This window comes from Capricornis sumatraensis, chromosome 9 (genome assembly GCF_032405125.1).
Source record: "Capricornis sumatraensis isolate serow.1 chromosome 9, serow.2, whole genome shotgun sequence".
NCBI lineage: Eukaryota > Metazoa > Chordata > Mammalia > Artiodactyla > Bovidae > Capricornis > Capricornis sumatraensis.
The window spans coordinates 3,890,761-3,912,065 of record NC_091077.1 but is presented as its reverse complement, the minus strand read 5'-3'; the positions used below and the strand labels follow the sequence as shown (position 1 = coordinate 3,912,065).

At 52.0% G+C, this 21,305-nt stretch overlaps 1 protein-coding gene across 1 annotated transcript in view; it reads right to left on the bottom strand.

The window, feature by feature from the left end:
* The window catches only part of ADAMTS2 (ADAM metallopeptidase with thrombospondin type 1 motif 2), a 260,157-nt gene that overhangs the window by 168,088 nt on the left and 70,764 nt on the right, over window positions 1-21,305 (bottom strand). Inside the window, exon 3 of the mRNA XM_068979734.1 lies at window positions 14,528-14,687. Within this exon, the coding sequence (XP_068835835.1) occupies window positions 14,528-14,687 (160 nt within the window). The remainder of the gene's footprint in view (window positions 1-14,527; window positions 14,688-21,305) is intronic.

Here is a 21,305-nt window from a genome sequence, read left to right as displayed (position 1 = left end):
CCAGCCGCATGGAGAGCTTGGCCCGGCTGCTGCCAGATTCCCAGGGGCTGGGGCCATCCTAGGACCCTTGAGCCTCCACTGCTGCTGCCAGGGGCCTGCGTGCTTCACACGCAGCTTTTGAAAATTTTGAATCAGCTTGCCAACATTTTGAAATGAAAATGTTTTACATAAAATCGCAATTTCCGGCTACTCCTGAGAAACCAGAGGCCCTCCTGCGACTGACTCCACTCTGGCCCGCACCCTAGCAACGCTGGCATGGGGGACCCCAGCAGAAACACACGCTCTCCAGACACCTGACCCCAGGCTCTGCGCAAGGTGCCAGGCCAGGGAACCCCCATCCTTGGGGCCCTGGCCGTGTCCGTGTCACTGCCCACCCGGCCCGCCCCTCCTGAGCCTGGTCACTGGGCTCATGGTGCTTGCACTCCAGCCTGTGGCTGCCCACAACTGAGGCTCTATAGGTTGATGGGTGGGAATGAGCATGCCCTTGTTCCTAACCAGAGCCCTCGGCTCATGACCTGATCTGTACTGAACTTCAGCCAACTTGAGACCCCTAGAGACCACTCCCCACGGGCCACTAGAGGTCTGTGCCTGGAGGCTCTGGGCATCCCACAACAGCCCTTGGTCCCTCATCCTGTGGGACATCAGCAGACTGGCCTGGTGCCCCAGCTCCTTGTTCTTCCAACTCCATCACCTGCCAAAGCCTACTTGTCCCCATACGCCTGGCCAGCCCTGCCACTAGCCCATGAACTGTCAAAGCACTGAGAATAAAGAGGGCTATCTGGCCCCTGGAACACACCCCACAGAGGCAGCTGGGCAAAGAAACCCCCACACCGAGGTAGCATTTCTCCTCAGCCAGGAATCCACAGACAGCATTTTCCACTTGTCCCAAAGGTGAGTTCGGAGAAATCTGGATAGAAGCTTTAAAAAATAAAAAAGTCCAAACATACAAAGACCTTCTCAGGCCTGCACCTCAGCAAAGATGATTCTGGTAAGTGTCAACCTGGGTCTGCAGGCAGAATAGGGAAGAGGCAGAGACTAGAGGGCCCGGCTGGGAGCTGTGGTTCTGCTCCTCTCTGACCCTGGGAGGGTGCTGCCAGCCTGGATGGGAATGTGGTTCTGCCCCGTGGGCAGCACCCTCCTCTGATCACCATGGGGACCACCTAACAGGACCCTCAAGATCCTCGCTGCTCTCTCGCTCCATATTGCATCTGGCCGTTCCTCTTCCACTTTACCGACAAAGGTCCGTATAGTCAAAGCTATGCTTTTTCCAGGAGTCATGTATGGATGTGAGTTGGACCACACAGAAGGTGGAGTGCCAAAGAACTGAGGCTTTTGTATCGTGCTAGAGAAAATGCTTGAGAGTCCCTTGGATTGCAAGGAGATCAAACTAGTCAGTCCTAAAGGAAATCAACCCTGAATATTCATTGGAACGACTGATGATGAAGCTGAAACTCCAATACTTTGGCCACCTGATGTGAAGAGCTGACTCACTGGAAAAGATCCTGATGCTGGGAAAGATTGAGGGCAGGAGAAGAAGGGGACGACAGAGGACAAGATGGTTGGATGGTATCACTGACTCAATGGACATGAGTTTGAACAAACTCCAGGAGATTGTGAAGGGCAGGGAGGCCTGGCATGCTGCAGTCCATGTTACAAGGAGTCGGACATGACTGAGCCAGTGAACAGCAACAGCTCCTCTGCACTGCCAGGGCCAGCCTGCCCGGGCCACAGTCTCTCCAGCCTCACGGCAGCAGCCTCTCCTGGCTCCCTGCCTCCTCCCCTCTCACCCACCTCCACAGTAACGAGGCCATACTCCCTCTCTACTTACAGCAGAGAAAACCACCCTCCCTCCAACCCCCACACCAAGACAGCCTGCCACAATCTGCCCCTCAGACCCTCAGTCTTCTCTAGTCCTTCCTGCTGGACCCCCAGACAGGCCAAGACCACTCCCCTAAAGACACTCGCCCCTGCTCCCCCAGCCCCTCCTTTCCTAGTGAACTGCAGTCCACGTCCAGATCTCAGCGCCAGCCTCCAGTTCCTGTGCGCTCACTGTGTGGCGTCTCCCACCGCTCCTGGGCAGGCATCCCGCCTGCTCACCGTGTTTGGCACACATATGACATGTATGATCCTGGGCTTGGGGGTGCTGTGTCTGTCTGCTTCCCAGGGTTCCAGAGCCCAGCCAGCGCCCGGCCCTGTGCAGGCCATAAGTAAACCATCAGCTGAATGATTTGAACAAATGAGTGCCTGGGATATGCTATCCACAGGGCACATGCTGAAAGACAGCAGCAGTCTCTGAATGATCGCCAGGGTGTGCCGGGCCCAGTGAGGCGGCCTCCCCTGGTCCCTGGGCACTGCGGCCGGCCCCATTTCCCCACTGCCGCAGTGAGGGCACACCACCTGACATCCCAGGAGCCCAAGGCCCCAGCAAGGCCCCACCTGCACAGAAACCCAAAGCCAGGGGCATCAGAGCTGTGCCAACAACAAACGTGGGCTTCCTTCAGCGACGAGCCCTCAAACGTCTGCCAAGGACAGCAGCGTCCTCAGGAATGAAGGATGTGTGGCCAGGCCTCCGGGCACCAAGTTCAAGGATACTGAAGTGCCAGCTACGTGCCAGGCGCTCCCCCCAGTGCTGGGGGTTTCACAGCAAGTCCCCACAGCCGCTATACTAAATGACCTGAGACACCCCCTCACTCACCCTCTCCGTGCCTCAGATTCTGCATCCCGTAGGCCGGGCCTCAGCGCTAGGAAAGCCTCAGGTGTCCCAAAGATGGCCAGCCTTCGGGGGGTGCGGGGGGGGGGGGGGGGGCCTGGGAAGCTCCTCCCTGACCAGGCAGGAGTGAATGGCCTGGCTTCAGCTGTGGTTCTACCACTCATGAGCTGTGACAGTCAGTGCCTCAGTTTCCTCATCTACACAGTGAGCATAATGACAACAGCAACCAAGCTCACAGAGTCGTACAGGAATCCACGAGCTGACGCGCCTGCAGCGCTCCGGGGACCCTGCGCAGGGGAGCCCCACCGGCACTCTCAGCCAGCAGTGCCCTGGGCGGCCCTGTTCTCTGCCTGCCCCCGGGGCCGCCGTGCAAATTAAATGCCACACAGGTGCAGAGCGCCTATCCTCATACAGGCCCTCAATGAAGGCACACGTCCCCAGACCACCAACCGGCTCCAAGGGGAGGCAGAGAAGCACCCACAGGCTGGGCTACAGAAAAACGGGCTTTTGTGCACAAAAACTAACGTAACGAAAATGTAAAGGGAACTACGGCCTGGGGAAAAGGCCTGCATCAACCATGACAGAAAGTCGATATCTAAAGTGGATAAAGGGCTTATCCCAATATAAAAGACCCCAGGAGATGAACGGGCAAGGGACCTCAACAGGTAGGGGAGACATACAAAGTAATCAAGCTCGAGGATTTCATTCCTCCTTGCAAGACCATCAAAGCAGAAATTAAGGCAGAAAGCCCTGCTTCACTGTGAAGCAAAGTGAAAGCGTTAGTTGCTCAGTCATATCCAACTCTTTGTGATGTCATAGACTACAGCCCACCAGGCTCCTCTGTCCATGGAATTCTCCAAGAAAGAATACTGGAGTGGGTTCCATTCCCTTCTCCAGGGCGTCTTCCTGACCCAGCGATTGAACCTAGGTCTCCTGCATTGCAGACAGATTCTTTACCAGCTGAGCCACAAGGGAAGCCCAAGAATACTGGAGAGGGTGGCCTATCCCTTCTTCAGCAGATATTCCCCACCCAGCGATCAAACCCAGGTCTCCCGCATTGCAGGCAGATTATTATTATATTATTATTATATATAATAATTATATATTATTATATATATTATTATTATTATTTACCAGCTGAGCCACCAAGGATCAGCAAAGGATCCGCCAGCAAAGCCCTCGTGCTGAGGAGGACACGGTGACTGTGGGGGCCGAGGTGGGAAAGCAGCCTGGCTGCACCCAGGGCCATGTATCTGTTGCCCTTGGATCCCATAATTATTTTGGTCACGTAGCAAGTTCTCCCTGCTTAGCGCCAGGGCTCGAGGGGATCCAGGCCATCATGCCTTTCAGGGTTAGCAACATATACCTATTCACAGGAGAAAAACTGAGGCCAGGGGGTTCCCAAGTCAAATTCCAAGAGAGGTTGCACAAAGGGCAGGGTCATTACCACCATCCCGGCTGTGGGAGCAGCCAGCCAGCACTGCCTCCAGCCCGGCTGGGTGGACAGCAGACCTCCATCTGGAGGGCCTGAGAAGCAGGCGCGCACAGCCCATCACACACACTGTCATCAGCTTCCACCCACCCCAGCGTGGGGCCCCCTCCGAAGCAGCAGGCATGGAAGGAGGACCTGATTCACCACAAAGGCCAGGACACACACACGTCCGAGGGTCCCTGAACTTTACACTATGCTCAGCTACCCCATCCTGCAGAGCAGGGCCTCTGACTCCCAGGGCAAGAGGACCCAGAACCTGTCCATCTGTGGGGTCAAGTCTGGGGTCCCTGCCCTCCACCGCCAGGATCTGGAAGCCAAGTGGGCTTGGCCTCTGGCCAGCACTATCCCCTCTGGGAAGTCCCTTCCTCTGAGCCAGGGGAAGGAAGAACAGTGGGAGGGTACAGCTCTGAGGTCCGAGGACTGGGCCCCAATTCTGCCTTCTGCACTGGGCCTGCCTCCCAACCCCAGGCTGCGCCACACCATCCTTCCAGGAGCTGCCCTCGATCCCTTGCTCACACCCACGTCCTGTGAGCCCTGCCTCCAAAAGCATCCTGTGCTTGTCCACTCAGCCATCTCGCGCTGGCCATCAGGACCCTCCGGGGCCCCCTGGGTACAGCCCTCCCTGTAGCCACTCTCGCCACTAATAGTCCTCAAAGGCTTCCCACTGCCAGGAGCATAAGACCTCACCTCCTCCACGACTCAGCCCCATCAGCCCTCCCCACCTCCCCGGGCCCTGCCCTTGCTCTCTCTCAGTTCCTCCCTCCCTCCAGGCACATGGCCCTTTTTCTGCCCCTCAGCCACACAGGGGCTGACTTCAGTTTCAGGGACTGGAGCAGTCTCCTAGGCCGGGCCCTCCCACCAGCTGAGTGCATCTTGTCTCTGACCCAGAGACCCTCCCCCAACTCAGTTCACCCTTTCCGGGGTTCTGCTTTGCTCACAGCTTTACCCCTCTCTGCAGCAGCGCGCAGGGTGCCTGTTCTTAGCCTCGGCGTTCCATCCAGCAGGCCCACTGTTGTCTGTGGTCTTCCCCCAGTAACTGGGAGCATCACTAGAAGCCTGGCCTCTTCCAGCCTAGACCAAGCCTAGGCAGGCCCAGCTTTCAGGCCACCTCCTCCATCAGGATCTGGCCCCAGACTCCCCCAAATCCTGTGCCATCCTGCAAGCTCTCACCTGAGCCTTGCCTTCATCCCAACTGTGCAACTTTGTCCTGCCTGCACATCCCTGGAAAGGAACACCAGCTGGACTCTGCCTCCAGGTTCTCCCATGCGCTCCACTCATACTCTCGGAGGCCTCCCTTGCTCCAGGTCAAGGGGAAGCCCACACCCCAGCACTGAGCCCAGGCCCGTGGAGCCAGGTCAAGAGCTCTGGGAGAAACATCCCAACTCGAGAATCCAGCCCAAGTTCCAAACATGTGTGCGCAGGAGTGTGTGTGCACAGCAGAGAGGGCCAGATGCCAGACGGACGGGGAGACGCGTACAGGGGGAGGGAGAGACAGCCAGACACCAAGACTTCCGTCTAATTGCATGACCTTTTCCCAGCTCTGAGTTCCTTCAGCGCCAAGTGCACAGCACTGCTTGGTATTAATTTGAAAGAGAAATGGGTCAAGGAAAGTTGGAAATTTTTTTATAGAAAACACTTCAGGCTTGGAGCTGCCTGAAGTGTTTGTCAACCTGCAGAGAATTCTGAGAGGAAACAGGCCTTGGTCAGAGCCTTCCAGCTGGTACAGACTTGCAGAGTTTGGACCTCAGGCCCAACGAGCTCCTGGGCTATGCCTGGCCTCACTGCTTCTGGGGAAGGGCTCCTCTCCCCTCTGAGCTGTCTTTGCAGCCCAATATCCCCTGATGCTGGGACCAGCACCTCTCCCCTGTCCTCGGACCCCTCTGCTTCGCCAAGAGGCCTCTGTCCAGGGGTCCATCATGGGACACCTGTCCCTCTGTCCCCCATCACATATACAGCACGCAGAAAGCCCAGACCCATGGGGTGTGGAGGGACCGTGTCAAGACATTCGGGGCCCAGCCGCTCCCATCCCCGGCAGGCCAGCTGACATGTCTGAAGCACAAAGTGTCACAGACATGTAAAGTGGCCACTGGAGACATCAAATCTCTCCCAGAAACATCCTGGTCTGCTTCACTAGAGGCCAGCAAAGAGCAGGTCTGCAGAGCCCATGGCTGATGTGATGCCAGACACACCACTTTTGCTAATTTAATTCCAGATGTACCCAGAGCAGAGCATGACTTTGCTTCTGAGATGGTGTGTTACCTGCAAGCCAGGCATAGTCACCCTGTGCCAACAGAAAGCTCTTTAGGGGACATTCACTACACAATCCCAGGGGATACAAAGGAAAGAGTATCAGTGAACTGGGTCTGTGGAAAAGAGTTCCTCAAAGATGGGGCGGCAAGGGCAGAGAGGCCCTCAGGGCCCGAGACAGCCTATGATCTTAAGCACGTGTAAAAGCAAGCACAGAGTGGGCACCATAGCAAAGGTGAGATGAGGATTAGCAGGCCCTGCCGACATTATACCCATTTCAGAGAGGCGAAAACTGAGACATGACGGGGCTGGGAAAGCTGCCGGGGCAGGCACACTCAACCCCTAACCAAACTGCCCCTGGCCTCCGTGCTGGGAGCAGCTACGGATGTGCGGAGGTGGCTCCTCTAAGAACTGTCCCCTGCACCACAGGCAGGCCAAGGCCCAGAGCACTATCCCTGGGTCACATTCATCATCTGTTCACGACGCTCCAGCCAAGATCCAGGTCCTTCCTGGGCCACACTCACCCAGCCAGCACCACCCCTGAACCAGACTGCATTCGAATGTGGGGGAAGAGAGGAAGCGGGGAGGGTAGTCCTGAGACACAGCAGAGGAGCTGAGCATGTGGGCTCTCTGCACCCACCAGGCCAAGCGCCCTCACAGACTGCATCTCTGGAGTCTGGGAGGAGGGGGCATGCCGGGCAAGGCTCCACTGCAGGAGGAGGTGGGCCCAAGCCTCGGTCTGGCTGCAGGCACCACCTCTGCCCCCCCAGCCCGCGGGGCAGAGCACCCCAGCCACAGAGCCCAGTCAGAAAGACCCCAGCTCAGCCGCCAGCTCTGCAGCAGTCTCCTCAGTCTGACCCCAGATTGCAGCAGGCCTCAGCTGACCCAGCACAGCCCCCGCCCACCTCCCCGGTGTGCGGCCACGTCAGCACACAGGCATGTCCAGTGGCCGTCCAGGGGGCTGACCACAGAGCAGCGGGAGCACCAGAGCCTCTGCCAAGGATACACTCAGCCCTGAAACACGCCTCCCGGAGTCGGGCCAACGGCTTCGGGTTTCACAATCAGGACTTCTCTTGGGGTTCCCTCTGGCCCCCAAGCCATAGGCACAACCCAGGGTAGAATGAAGGGGAAGAACCGAGAGGGCCCTGGGCATAAAGTACTAAGGTGCCCAGACTTTCAGCTGCAATGCAGTGAGCTGGCAACAGCCAGCTGGGCAGGGCATGGGCCAAGGCCAGGAGCAGAGCCCTTGAGTTACCAGCCTGAAAGCACCGGGCCAGGCCCCAGGCTCCCACCAGTGGCACAGAAAGGGGCCCTAGCACCTGGACTCTGGCCAGGTCTGGGGCTCAGGGTGCAAAACCTGCCTCTCTTGACCTCTCTTCCATTTCTGCTAGGACCTCAGCCTTCAACATTCTGATATCATGTAGGCTGAATCCTGGCCCCCAGGATGTCCCATCCTAACCCCCAGAACCTGTGAGGATAGCCTCGTATGGCTAAAGAGACTTAGCAGGCATGATTTAGCTAAAGACCTTAAAATGAGAAAATTCTCCTGGAGTAGCCCAGTGAGCCCAGCGTCATCACAAGTGTCTTTATAAGAGGGAGAAACTTGCTACAGACAAGAGAGAAGGCACCGTGACCACAGAACGGAGGCTGGAGTGATGCGGCCACAAGCCAAGGAATGCTGGCAGCCCCCAGAAGCTGGGAGAGGCAAGGGACGGATTCCTCTCTCGAGGCCCCCGAGGAAACCAGCCCTGCTGACACCTTAACGTTAGCTCCTTGAGATTCACGCTGGACTCCTGACTTCCAGAAGAGCATAAGCCTCTGACTTTGTGGTAACTTGTTATAGTGGCAATAGGAGATAAAGCGCTACAGAGCAGAAAGCTTCCCCAAACGGGCTTCCAGCAAGGTAGTGCCCCCTCCACATCCCCTCCCCATTACCCCATTACTCACCCCTCCCCCTCTCCACCCGGCCTCATTCCTGACTGAGCCCTCTCCCTTATGACTCACACCCACTGCATCACCAAGGTAAGCCTGACCATCTACCTGGCACCAAGTGGGGCCTTGCCCCCTCCCCACTAGTGTCCTGTCCTGACAGGGCTACGCTCTCCCTGCAGCACTGCTCTAGGCTTCCTGCCTCCAGCCTGGACCAGAGCAGGCCGGTTACAACACAGGACTGTCAGTCCCCTTCCCTGCTGGGGCGGCCCCTGTGAGCTCTCAGCATCAGCTCCGGCCCTCTGCTTCCTGGCCCTGAGCGCCTACCATGAGTTGTGCTCTCGGTTCCTTAGCCGTCTGGAAAACTCTCTGGCTCAGGGACGTGGGGCGGAGACATGCGGCAGGTTAGGAGGGGAGGAAGGGCGGCTGGAGACTGTGCAGGCAGGCCACGCTCGGCCACGTGGAGAAGCCACGCAGGGCTGTCCTCGCTCTCCTCACAGGCTTTCCTTGGCAGCAGCAGGGCACAGTGCTCCCGAGGGCACCCTGCCTCCTCTGCCCGCCAGGGAGGATGGTGCAGCCTGGCAGCAGCGGGCAGAGGCTTGGCACGAGCTGTTTCCGAGAGGGAGGCAGCCAAGGTCACAGGCGCTGAGCTGTCTGCCTTCTCTGCCTTCAGCCCAGGCCCAGGTGTAAGGCAGGGTGGGAGACTCTGCAGCCCACTAGCAGCTCAGCAGGAGCGCACAGCGCCCCCTTGCCCCAAAGTCATGCCCAGGGACTGCAGGAAGCCCGTGGAGGAGGACACAGGACATTTCCACCTCCACGTCTCTGAAAACACAGGTGGTCAATAGGGGTCGTTGTTTTATTTGGCCCATATGGTGCTTTTCAGAAATTTAAAGCAACAATTTAAAATCAGGGGAGTTCACATCAAAGTTCTGATGTCTGGATTCTCTTAACAGTGAAAGGATTGGCTGCCCTGGGCCCACACTCCCACCAGGTCTTGGTCAGGGGAGCTGAGGACAGGCTGCCCTATGGACATCGTCTGTCATCTGTCCTGTGCCCACAGTGAGGCCAGGGCCAAATGCCACGTGTCACTGCTGTGTATCCATTTCAGCAGAGACTTTCATGTTTGCATCAAAAGAAGGAAAATTAAAACCGGGCCAAGGGTGGGTGTAATTTGTTTCCTTGCCCTCTGCCAGTCTCCTCACTGGCATTGCCTGTTGGGTCCTGCAGGCCTCTGAGCTTGCAGCCCTTGTCTTGAGATAGCAGGACTTGTTGCAAATGTGCCCGACAGAGTGAGACCACCTGGTCAGTGTGTGACCCAAGGACCTTTCCCACTCAGTGGGGACTTTCCCAGGGCCCCAAGTTCAGCCCTTCTTGGTGTGACCAGTAAGGCCAGTATCTCAGCACACTTGGTCTTAGGGTCAGACCTGCCATAGCACACCAGGCCCCGTGGTCTGGCTGAGACTGCACTAGGGTCCAGCAGCTGCAGAAGAGGGGCGTGGGCCCTGCCTGGGCTGTGCCTGAACATCGTCCCCTGGGAAGGAGTGAAGTCTGCCTGCCGGGTTACTCCTCCACAGACGCGCAGCCCCGGCCGCTGCACAGTCAGCCTTGTAAGGGAGGCTCACTCACTTCCTCCAGGACTGATGCTGAAGCTGAAGCGCCAACCCTCTGACACTTGATGTGAAGAGCTGCATCACTGGAAGAGACCCTGATACCGGGAAAGATTGAGGGCAAGAGGAGAAGGGTGCAACAGAAGATGAGATGGTTGCATGGCATCACTGACTCAATGGACATGAATTTGAGCAAACTCCAGGAGGTAGTGGAGGATGGGGAAGCCTGAGTTTCAAGAGTCAGACACAACTTAGCAACTGAACAACAACAATAAATAGACTGAATGGTGGTCCCCAAAGATACCAGGTCCTAATCACCAGAACCCGGGCGCATTACATAACCAAAAAAGGGCCCCATAGATATGATAAAATTATGGGTCTCGACAGGTGGAGATCATCCTGGATTACCACGGTGAGTCCCAAATGCAATCACAGGCACCCTTGAACGAGGGAGACTGACATCACTCAGAAGCAGAGGAGGCACTGTGGGCACGAGAGCAGAGGCTGGAGGGATGCAGCCACAAGCCAGGGAGTGCCGGCGGCCCCCAAAGCTGGGAGAGGCAGGGGGCAGACTGCCGCCAGAGCCTCGGGAAGGGACACAGTCCTGCCAGCACAATGACTTCAGCTCAGTGACTCCAGAATCCTGCCCTCCTGGAAAAGGGAAAGGAATGAGAGAATCAAGGCTTCCCTGGCGGCTCAGAGGGTAAAGCATCTGCCTGCGACACGAGAGACCCGGGTTCGATCCCTGGGTCGGGAAGATCCCCTGGAGAAGGAAATGGCAACCCACTCCAGCATGCTTGCCTGGAGAATCCCATGGACGGAGGAGCCTGGTGGGCTACAGTCTACGGGATCGCAGAGTCGGACACAACTGAGCGACTTCACTTTAGGTGATGCTAACAAGTAGCCTGAGATTTGGGGCGTGACATGCCAGGATCAGGCAGATGAGCTCTGAGCAGGGCTTCCAGGCTGGCCTGGGGCTCCCCATTCCCCATACCCACTGGCCCTGGCTACTCCTCAGCAACCTTAGACAGGGTTAACAGATGGCAACCAGGGCAGTGCTCAGGCCGGGGCCTAGAACTTGGGAGGGAGGCTCTGTCCATGCTTGGGTGTAAATGCAAACACACACGCATGCACACGTGTGCAAACACCAGAGAAGCCGACATTAAACACACATCTCCCAGCATACTGCCCTGGGCGCAAGTCTGGCCCTGAGGAAGACTGAGAAAAGTCTAGCCCAGAGGAGTCCTAGAGATGCCCGAACTCCCTCTCCAAAAAGGCCACGATGGCACCCTGGCCTTGGAGCACTGCCCTTCAGGCCCGGACAGGCTCCCAGGCCCAGCAGAGCCAACCAGAGACACTTCTGCAACACCTGTGAGGCCAGTGAGGGGGAAATTCACCCTGGTCTCCTTCAGTCCCTTGCCCACCCTAGGGCCCTCCTCCAGGGTTTGAAGGTGTGGGCTAAGCTACCCAGCGCAACATCCAACCCTGGCCTGAGTCCTGGAAGACACCCCAAAACCTTCATTTTCCATCCATTTCCCTGGGCAGTCAGCAACCCAGTAGCTAACCTCAGATGATGGGGACTTGGTGACAAGGATGCTCCGAGGCTCTGAGAGCCCCTGAGACCACCCCAGGAAGTCCACTGGCTGCTCAGGGAAGCCAGGGCAATGACAATGTGTTTCAATGCCCAGGAAGAGCTGTGTATAAGACCCCCCAACAAACCCCCCACCCCAGCCACACCAGCCCCCACAAGCACCCTCACCCATAACCACACCACCCTCCACAGGCACCCCCACTCCACCTCCTACACTGGGAGATGCTAACCTCCCGGACCAGGAGGCTCAGGACAGGTGTCTCCACTTCCCCTTTCTCAGAGGACCCATTATATCCATGTCCTTGATAAATGGCCAGGGTATTTCAAACATGCTTACAGAAGTTGCCTCATGGGGGCCCTCAGCTTCCAGTTAGTACCTCCTGCCTTCGTTGATCGGAGCCACACAGCAGAATTCATGAGAAAAAAAAGATCCCCTAGCTTACACACACACGCGCACACATGCACGCATGCACGCACGCACACACGTGCACGCGCACACACTGGTGTTCTGCGCCCAGTAGGTCACGTCCTCTTGCAGGAAAGAGCATGGAGCAAACGTGCTCAGACAAGGACATTGCTTTTACGCATCTACCAGTTGCCACTGTGGGCCCTGACAAGACTGGGGCTGACGGACAGTGGGACTGTCCAGAGTTACTGCAGGCCCTCAGACCAGCCGCAGCAAAAAAGTGTGTCTGGGCCACCTCCAGCCAGAGTGGGCCTCAACCCTGGGCACAGGGGAACAACCAGGCACATGCAGGGAGAAATGTGCTCTCTGGGGACACCGTCCACACGGGGTCAGGTGGACCCTGGGGCAGGGACACCAAGGAAAGGGTGCTTGGTGCCAGACTCTGGCCTCTGGCTGAGACCTGCTACCTTCAACCCACGGCCTTCAGCCTACATACCCACAGCCCTGGGCTGAGGTCCAGAGCTCAGTCCGGAGAGCACCGCACCCCCAGCCCATTTCAGCGCAGCCTCAGTGCCAGACCCGAGCAACTGGCCTTCCCTAGAATCTCCTAAGGTCAATGGTTTCTGGGCTTGTGCTGAGTTTGGAATCCCTTTCCTGTGTTCTGAGTTTAAGCGCTCACCAGAGATAGGCGGATGAGGTTAGGGAAAGGATTCCAGAGAAGATGTCAGAAGGCCAGCAGAAGCCTGGGAAAGAAGGCCCAGCCAGGAAGGAGGGCAGCATGGTCACGAGACAGCAGCACATGGATTTAGGGATCAGCAGCCTGACCCGGGCATCTGGCAGCCTCACTGTGCAGGCTTCACCTCACCCGGCCTAAGTGGCCCCCGCCAGGAAACCCCCCTGAATCTTCCAGTAAAAGCCAGCCCAGAAGCACCAAAACCAAAGTGGCCAGCCCTCAGCTCTCTGAAGCACAGGCATTTCTAATCACTCTGGACAGATGAGAAAGCAGAGGCCAGAGACCCAAACCTGCCCAAGGGCAGCCAGCCAGCCAGCAAGGAGCAACACCAGGGTCCTGATCCCTGATCTGAGGCACAGCGCCTGCCCCATTTCCACTCCTGCCCTCACCCAATGGGGTTACTCTCCATTCCTCCCCATGCAGAGAAGCCCAAGGGTAGGGGAGATAGGAGGGGCTGAAGCTGGGAAGGCCAGGAAGGCAGCGCCTGGGGGACCCCCTCCACTGTTGGCAGATGGCTTGCAGTTCATCATCTGGGGAGGAGGGGCAGCGAGTATTAATCGACTCTACAGAGCACTGGGCATCCTGATGGGACAATTCCCTTTGCAAAAGTACTTGATACCAGTCCTCGAAATTGGAACGGTGCCCTGCCAGGCTGCACCCAATTTATCTGTCAGCTGGGAACTCAGAGAGACCTAAATTAAATGAGGCGGGCTGCCTGGGGGCAGCAGGAGTGTCTTGGCTAATCACAGCACAGCTGGGCGGGCCCAGGGTTTCCTGTCAACACACAGATGAGTTTAACTCCAGACGCGGGCCTCCGTGCCCTGCCTGCTGCCACCTGCGTGGCCATGACCCAGTGCAGCCCGGGATCTACAGCTGGAAACTCAGGGCTGAGCGCAGCCTGCCAGAGCCAGGCACAGAGCCTGGGCACGGCGAGGCCTGCCGGGACCACGGCCGGAACCCAGCCTGGCCTCGCTGCAGCCAGGGAGACCCTGAGGACACCGGGAGCTCTGGGCCAAAGGCTGCAGGTCTGGCCTCCCGGAGGGCGGTGAGGGGCTGTACCACCTGCCCAGCAGCTCCCTCCTCACTCCTGGGCCCAAGAGCGCGGTTGGCTCTAAGTTGAAAAAGATAAAACCACACAAGTGTGTGCACAGGTCGCCGAGGCTGTACCTTTGGGCTCTCTGTGGAGCACTCCCTGCCCCCGCTGCCTCCCAGAGGGAGCAGGATCCAGTCGGGACCGAGGAAACACTCAGGGCCTTCGTCCGTGAGCCCAGGCACAGGCTCCCAGACGTGGGTACGGGACTTAGGCTTGGTCTGGGTCTTGCCTGCTCCCTGACGCTAGGTCAGACCCTCAGGCAGCTTTTACTGCCTGCTCAGGACTTCCCAAGTGGAGCTAGTGGTGAAGATCCCACCTGCCAATACAAAAGACGTAAGAGATGTGGGTTCAATCCCGGAGTCGGGAAGATCCCCTGGGAGGAAGGCATGGCAACCCACTCCAGCACTCTCGCCTAGAGAATCCCATGGACAGAGGAGCCTGGTGAGCTACAGTCCACAGGGTCACAAAGAGTCGAACACAGCTGAAGCGACTTAGCACACACACGCTCACATGGAGGCCTCAGGCCCACAGGTTTATGGCCCACATACACCCAAAGCAGAGGTCCCCAACTCAGCATTTTAGCACCCCCACTGTGCTGTGTGGTCAGCAAGGGTGGTCTCAGCCCAGGCCTGGGACCAGACCTACAGAAATGATGCCTGGATCCCCCCAGCGGAGCATTCAAGGGCTACCGTGCAACCTCCCACCTGCAGCAGCCTTACCTGTGTCCAGGGCCTGTGGCCCCCCCAGAGGAGGGGATCTGGAGGTGGTCGGTCGATGATACACCACGTGTACACGGCCCTGTTCAGACTCCTTTGCCGCCAGACCTTTCTCCAGGGGCTCAATAAAGAATTCCTCCTCTTCCATACGGATCAGGCCAGCCTACAGGGCAAAGATGAGATTGTTCAAATTCCCAGATCACAGCAGACCAAGGAGGGGAAGCAGTGAGGAGGGCCCCAGAGAGCAGAACTTCTAACCTGGCTGCGCAGGGCCCAGCGAACCCCAGCTAGGTGTGAGGCCTGAACCCCAGGCCAGGAAGGGCATGAAGAGGTGGCTACAGAGGCCCCATCATGCCAGAGCCTCCACTTACACCCATGAAGGCCAGCCATCTGGGGGTGGTGAACCCTGTCTGAGGAAGAGATTCTTGCCTGGGTTACCCCCACCCTCCACACCAGGAGCTCAAAGTCCAAGACAAAGGCCAAAACTCTCAGCCAGGGACTGAACCTGCCACAGGTATGCCACAGGACACAAATAGTATTTTCAAAGTTCTGAAACTGACCCTCAAAATGATAAAATTTCATGTCTGAAATCTGGAATTTCATCTTCCCTTGGAAAATGCAGGCTCTGACAACAGTGCCTGGTGCCCAGCAGCGGACACCAGGGATAGAGCACACACTTCAGCTGCAGGCCACAGTCCCTACTGAATATCCTTTTATCCGTGACAGCCAGCAGCCCAGACTCTACAGCAACTGAACCGCTGCCTCCACCAAAACTCGTTATGGCTCTTCCGTGCTGTAAAGCCCTCAAAGGATCCCGTCCCCATCAGGATTCAAGCCGTTCCACACCCTGGCATCCAAGGCTCTCAGCCTGCCACTGTCCTCTTTGCCCCCAGCTCACACACCTCACACCAGTCCCTAAAACAGTCCCGTCCTTCCAATACAGTGCACACCACCTGGCCCTCAAGCTCCTGAATCCACGGAGCCCTCAGCTTGGGAGGACCTGCTGCTTCCCCCACCCTTGGCCATCTGATAAACTCTAATTCTCCAAGGCTTGGCTCAGACCCCTCAAATGCCATCCCCCAACTGCAGGCATATGGCCCTGCCCTCCCCTTGAGGCCATCCCACCATCACTGCCCCATTCAGCTCCCATACTTTTGATTCCATAAACCAATTGTCACAGTAGGAGTCTCCACTGTGTCAAGCTGCAGATATATTTTCTTTAGATCATATACTTACAAACTACTCATGGTTTGGAATTTTTTAAACCACTTTTTTGAGGTACAGCTGACATGTAAAAAGATGGTACATAGTTAATATATTGGAGAAGACAATGGCACCCCACTCCAGTACTCTTGCCTGGAAAATCCCATGGATGGAGGAGCCTGGTAGGCTGCAGTCCATGGGGTCGCAAAGAGTCGGACACGACTGAGCGACTTCACTTTCACTTTTCACTTTCATGCACTGGAGAAGGAAATGGCAGCCCACTCCAGTGTTCTTGCTTGAAGAATCCCAGGGACGGGGGAGCCTGGTGGGCTGCCGTCTATGGGGTCACACAGAGTTGGACACGACTGAAGTGACTTAGCAGCAGGAGTTAATATATGCAACTCAATAAGTTTGGGAATGAGCCTGGTGGCTCAGACGGGAAAGCATCTGTCTACAACGCAGGAGACCTGGGTTCGATCCCTGGGTTGGGAAGATCCCCTGGAGAAGGAAATGGCAATCCACTCCAGTACTATTGCCTGGAAAATCCCATGGACAGAGGAGCCTGGTAGGCTATAATCCATGGGGTCACAAAGAGTCGGACACGACTGAACGACTTCCCTTTCATACACTCACGAGGGCTTTCCTGGTGGCCCAGATGGTAAAGAATCTGCCTGCAGTGCAGGAGACCCAGGTTTGATCCCTGGGTTGGGAAGATCCCCTGGAAAAGGAAACAGCAACCCGCTCCAGTATTCTTGCCTGGAGAATTCCAGGGACAGAGGAGCCCGGCAGGCTACAGTCCACAGGGTTGCAAAGAATCACATATGACTGAGCAACTAACACTTTCACTTTGACACACTCGTAAAACCATCACCACCATGAAAGTGAAAGTGAAGTCGCTCAGTCGTGTCCGACTCTTTGCAACCCGTGGACTGTGTAGCCCACCAAGCCCCTCCGTCCATGGGATTCTCCAGGCAAGAATACTGGAATGGGTTGATCTTAAACATACCCATCACCTCTCACAGTATCCCCCTACACTTTTTATTGTTATCATTTTTTTTTTGCAATAAGAACACTATATGTAAAATCAACCACCTTGGCAAATTTTAAGTATATTATAGACTATTTTTCATAGAGTATTGTTAGTTATAGGCACTGTGCTTTATAAAAGATTTCCAGTACCTACATATCTTGCATACTGAAATTTTGTACTCTTTGACAATCACCTCCCATTTCCTCCTCCCTCCAGCCCCTGACAACCTGTGGTTATGAGTTTGGCTGTTCTTGATTCTACACATAAGTGAGATGTTACATATTTGTCTTTCTGTGTCTAGCTTATTTCACTTAGCATAATATCCTCTAGTTTCAGCCATTCTGTGCAAGTGGCAGGATTGCCTTCTTTATAAAAGCTGAATAAAAATATTTCCATTTCAACAGCATCTGTAGAATACATTGTACATAAATACCACATTTCTTTATCAATTTGTCATCCACAGATGGACATTTGGGTTGTTTCCATGCCCATTGTGAATAAAGCTGTAATGAACATGGGAGTACAGATACCTCTTCAAAATCCGGTTTCTATTTTCTTTGGGTACATTCCCAGAAGTGGGATTGCTGGTCACGTGGTAGTTATATTTTAATTTTTTGAAGAACCTCCATATTGTTCTCCATGGTGACTAAGCCAATTTCACTTTTTTGCACTCAGTTTTCCCAACACGGAGACACTGTCTTTTCACATTGAAACTTCTTGGCTCCCTTGTCAAATATAAATTGACTGTATATGCATAGGATTATTTCAGGGTTCTTGACTCTGATCCATTGGCCTATGTGTCTGGTTTTATGTCAGTACCATACTGTTTGTATTACTAGAGCTTTATAATATGTTTTGAAATCAGGACATGTGATGCCTCCAGCTTTGTTCTGTCTCAAGGTATTTGAGGTATTTTTGTGGTTCCATAAAAATTTTAGGATTTTTTAATATTGGAATTTGGAATTTGGATAAGGGCTGCATTGAATCTATAAATAGTTTTGGACACTATGGACATTTTATAAATAGTAACTCTTCTGACCCATGAACACAGTATACCTTTCCATTTGTTTGTGTTTTCTTCAATATCTTTAATTAGTATCTTACAGTATACAGTCCAAAGATCTTTCACTTCTTCGGGTAAATTTATCCCTAAGTGTTTTACAGTATCAGATGCTATTGAAATGGAAATATTTTATTTCTTTGTCAGTTCACTATTGGTGATTTTTGTATGTTGATTTTGTACCCTAAAACTTTACTGAATTTATTCATTAGTTCTAACAGTGTTTTTGATGGATTCTTTAGAATTTTCTATATACAAGATCATGTCATAAGGAAACAGATACAATTTTACTACGTCTTTCCTATCTGGATGCCTTTTATTTCTTTTTCTTGCTCTGGCTAGAACTTCCAGTATTATTTTCAATAGGAGTTGTGAGAACAGGCACACTTGTCTTATTCATGATCTCAGAGAGAAAGCTTTTAACCTTTTACCATTGCGCATGATATTAGCAATGGGCTTGTCACATATGGTCTTTATTATGTTGAGGTATGTTCCTTCTACACTTAATTTGTTTAGAGTTTTTATCATAAGAAAGGTTGAATTTTGTCAAATGCTTATTCTGTGCATATTGAAATGATCATGTTAATATAAATTTTATTTTTCATTCTATTAAGGTGGTATATTACATCTATTGATTTTCATATGTTGAATCAACCTTGCATCCTAGGGATGAATCTCACTTTGATCACGGTGTATAATCCTCTTAATGTGCTGTTGAATTTGGTTTGCTAATACTCTGTCAAGAATGTTTGCCTCTATATTCATCAGGGGTATTGGCCTGTAATTTTCTTTTCTTATAGGGTCCTCATCTGGCTTTGGTGTCAGGATAATGTTGGCCTCACAAAAATGGATTTAGGAGTGTTCCCTCCTCTTTAAATTTTTGGAAGAGTTTGAGAAGGATTGACAGTAATTCTTCAATAAATGTTTGGTAGAATTTACCTGTGATGTCATGTAGTCCTGGGTTTTTCTTTGTTTGGAGATTTTTGATTACTGACTCAATCTCCTTACTCATTATTGGTCTGTTGAGATTTCTATTCTTCACGATTCAGTATTGGTAGGTGGTATAATTCTAGGAATTTATTCATTTCGTCTAGGTTGGTCAATTTGTTGGTATATACCTATTCATGGTAGTCTCTTACAGTCTGTATTTCTGTAATATCCAGTTGCAGTTGTCTCCTCTCTTGTGTACTGAGTCTTCTCTTTTCCTTGGCAAGTCTACCTAGAGGTTTGTCAATTTTTTTTTAAGCCAACTCTTAGTTTTGTTTACTTTTTCATTGTTTTCCTATTCTCTGTTTCACTTATTTCTGCTTTGATCCTTGTTATCTCTTTCCTTCCACTAACTCTGGGCTTAGTTTTTTTCATCTTTTCCTAGTTCCTTCAGGTATAAAGTTAGGTAGTTTATTTGAGATCTTTCTTTTTTATTGTATGCTTTTATTGCTATAAACTTTCATATATACATTTATAAATATATATAAAATTTACATATAAATTTCAGAAGTGCTTATATTATAAAATTTCGGAACATATATAAAATTTCAGAACTGCTTTTGCCATGCCACATAAGTCTGGTATGCTGTGTTTCCACTTTTTGTTTGTTTCAAGATATTTTCTTTATTTCCCTTTGATTTTTCCTTGGACCCTTTGGTTGTTCAGCAGTGTGTTAATTTTATGAATTGTGAATTTTTCAGTTTTCCTCTTGTTATTGATTTCTAGTTTCATACCACTGTAGTCAGAAAAGTTACTTGGTATGTTTTCAGTCTTTTACATTCGCTAAGACTTGTTTTTTGACATAAGATGTGACCTCGTTTGGAAACTGTTGCATGCAGGCTTGAGAAAAATGTGTATCCTGCTAATACTGGGTGGAGAGTCCTATGTCTGGTAGGTCCACTTGGCCCACAGCATAGCTTAAATCCAATGTTTGCTTATCGATTTTCTGACTGGATGGTCTAAAGTCTCCCACTATTATTGCGCTGTTGTCTGTTTCTCCTTTCAGATCTATCACTGTTTGATTGAAAATTTTAGGTGCTCTGATGTGGGGTGCACATACATTTACAATTGTTATATTCCCATGCTGAATTGCCACTTGACCATTATATAAAGACTTTCTTTGTTTCTTGTTACAGTTTTTGACTTAGTCTGTTTTGTCTAATAAGTATAGCTTGCCCCTTTCCTCTTGGTTTCTCTTTGCATAGACTTTTTCCATTCCTTCACTTTGAGCTTCTGCGTATCCTTAAAGCTAAAGTGAGTCTCCTGTTGGGAGCACATAGCTGTGTCTTGCTTTTGTTTGCTTGTTTTTAAATCTATTCAGTCATTCTGCCTTTTGATGTGAGAATTTAACCCACTTACATTGAAGTAATTGTTGATAAGTAAGGACTTATCGAAGCCATCTTGCTAACTAATTTCTGACTTTTTTTATCACTCCCTTCTTCTTCTCTTCCTGTCTTCTTTTGGGAATTGATGGTTTTCTGTAGTGCCGTACTTTGATTCTCTTCTCTTCAGTTTATGAGTATGTTCACATTGTGTGTATAAAGGCTTTCGTTTTGTGGTTCCTGAGGCTTATTTGAAACATATTATAGATACAAATGTATATTTTAAGTTAATAATTTAATTTCAATTACATGCAAAAATTTCTGTATTTTTATCCCTCACTGCCACATTTTATATTTTAACATTATAATTTACATCTTTTTATACTGTATATCCACTAACAAATTATTGTAGTTATAGCTATTTGTAATACTTTGATTCTTTAACCTGTATACTAGAGTTAAGTAGTTAACATACCACCATATTACAGAATTAGAGTATTCTGAATTTGACCGTATATCTACCTTCACCAGTGTGTTATATATTTTCACATATTCGTATTACTAAATGAGTGTCGTTTTGTTTCAGCTTAAAGAACTCCTTTCAGCGTTTCTCATAAGGCAGACCTAGTAGGGATGAACTCTCTCAGCATTTGTTTGGGAAGGTCTTTTTCTTGCCTTCACTTCTGAAAGACAACTTTGCCAAGTAAAGCATTCTTCATGGGTAGTTTTTTTTCCTTTCAGCACTTTGAACATATTATTCCACTCTCCTAACCTGCAAAGTTTTTGCTGATGGCCTCATTGGGATTCTTCTATATGACAGAAATTTTTTCTCTTGCTGTTTTTAAAAATATCTCTTTGTCTTTGCTTTTAGATGGCTTATTATAACGTGTCTTTAAGAAGGTCATTTTGGGGTGACTTAGCTTCATGAACTTAGATGTCCAAATCTCTTTCCAAGGTTTGAGAAGTTCTCAGCTATTATTTATTAAAAGAATTTTAATAAACCTTCTGCCACTTTCTCCCCCTCTTCTCCTTCTTGGACTTCAGTAATGCATAGATTATTCTCTTAATGAGTCCCATAAGCTTCCTCATTCCTTTTCACTCTTTTTTCTTTTTGTTCTTCTGATTAGATAATTTCAAATGATCTGTCTTCTAGTTCACCGATTCTCTGTTTTGTGTTCT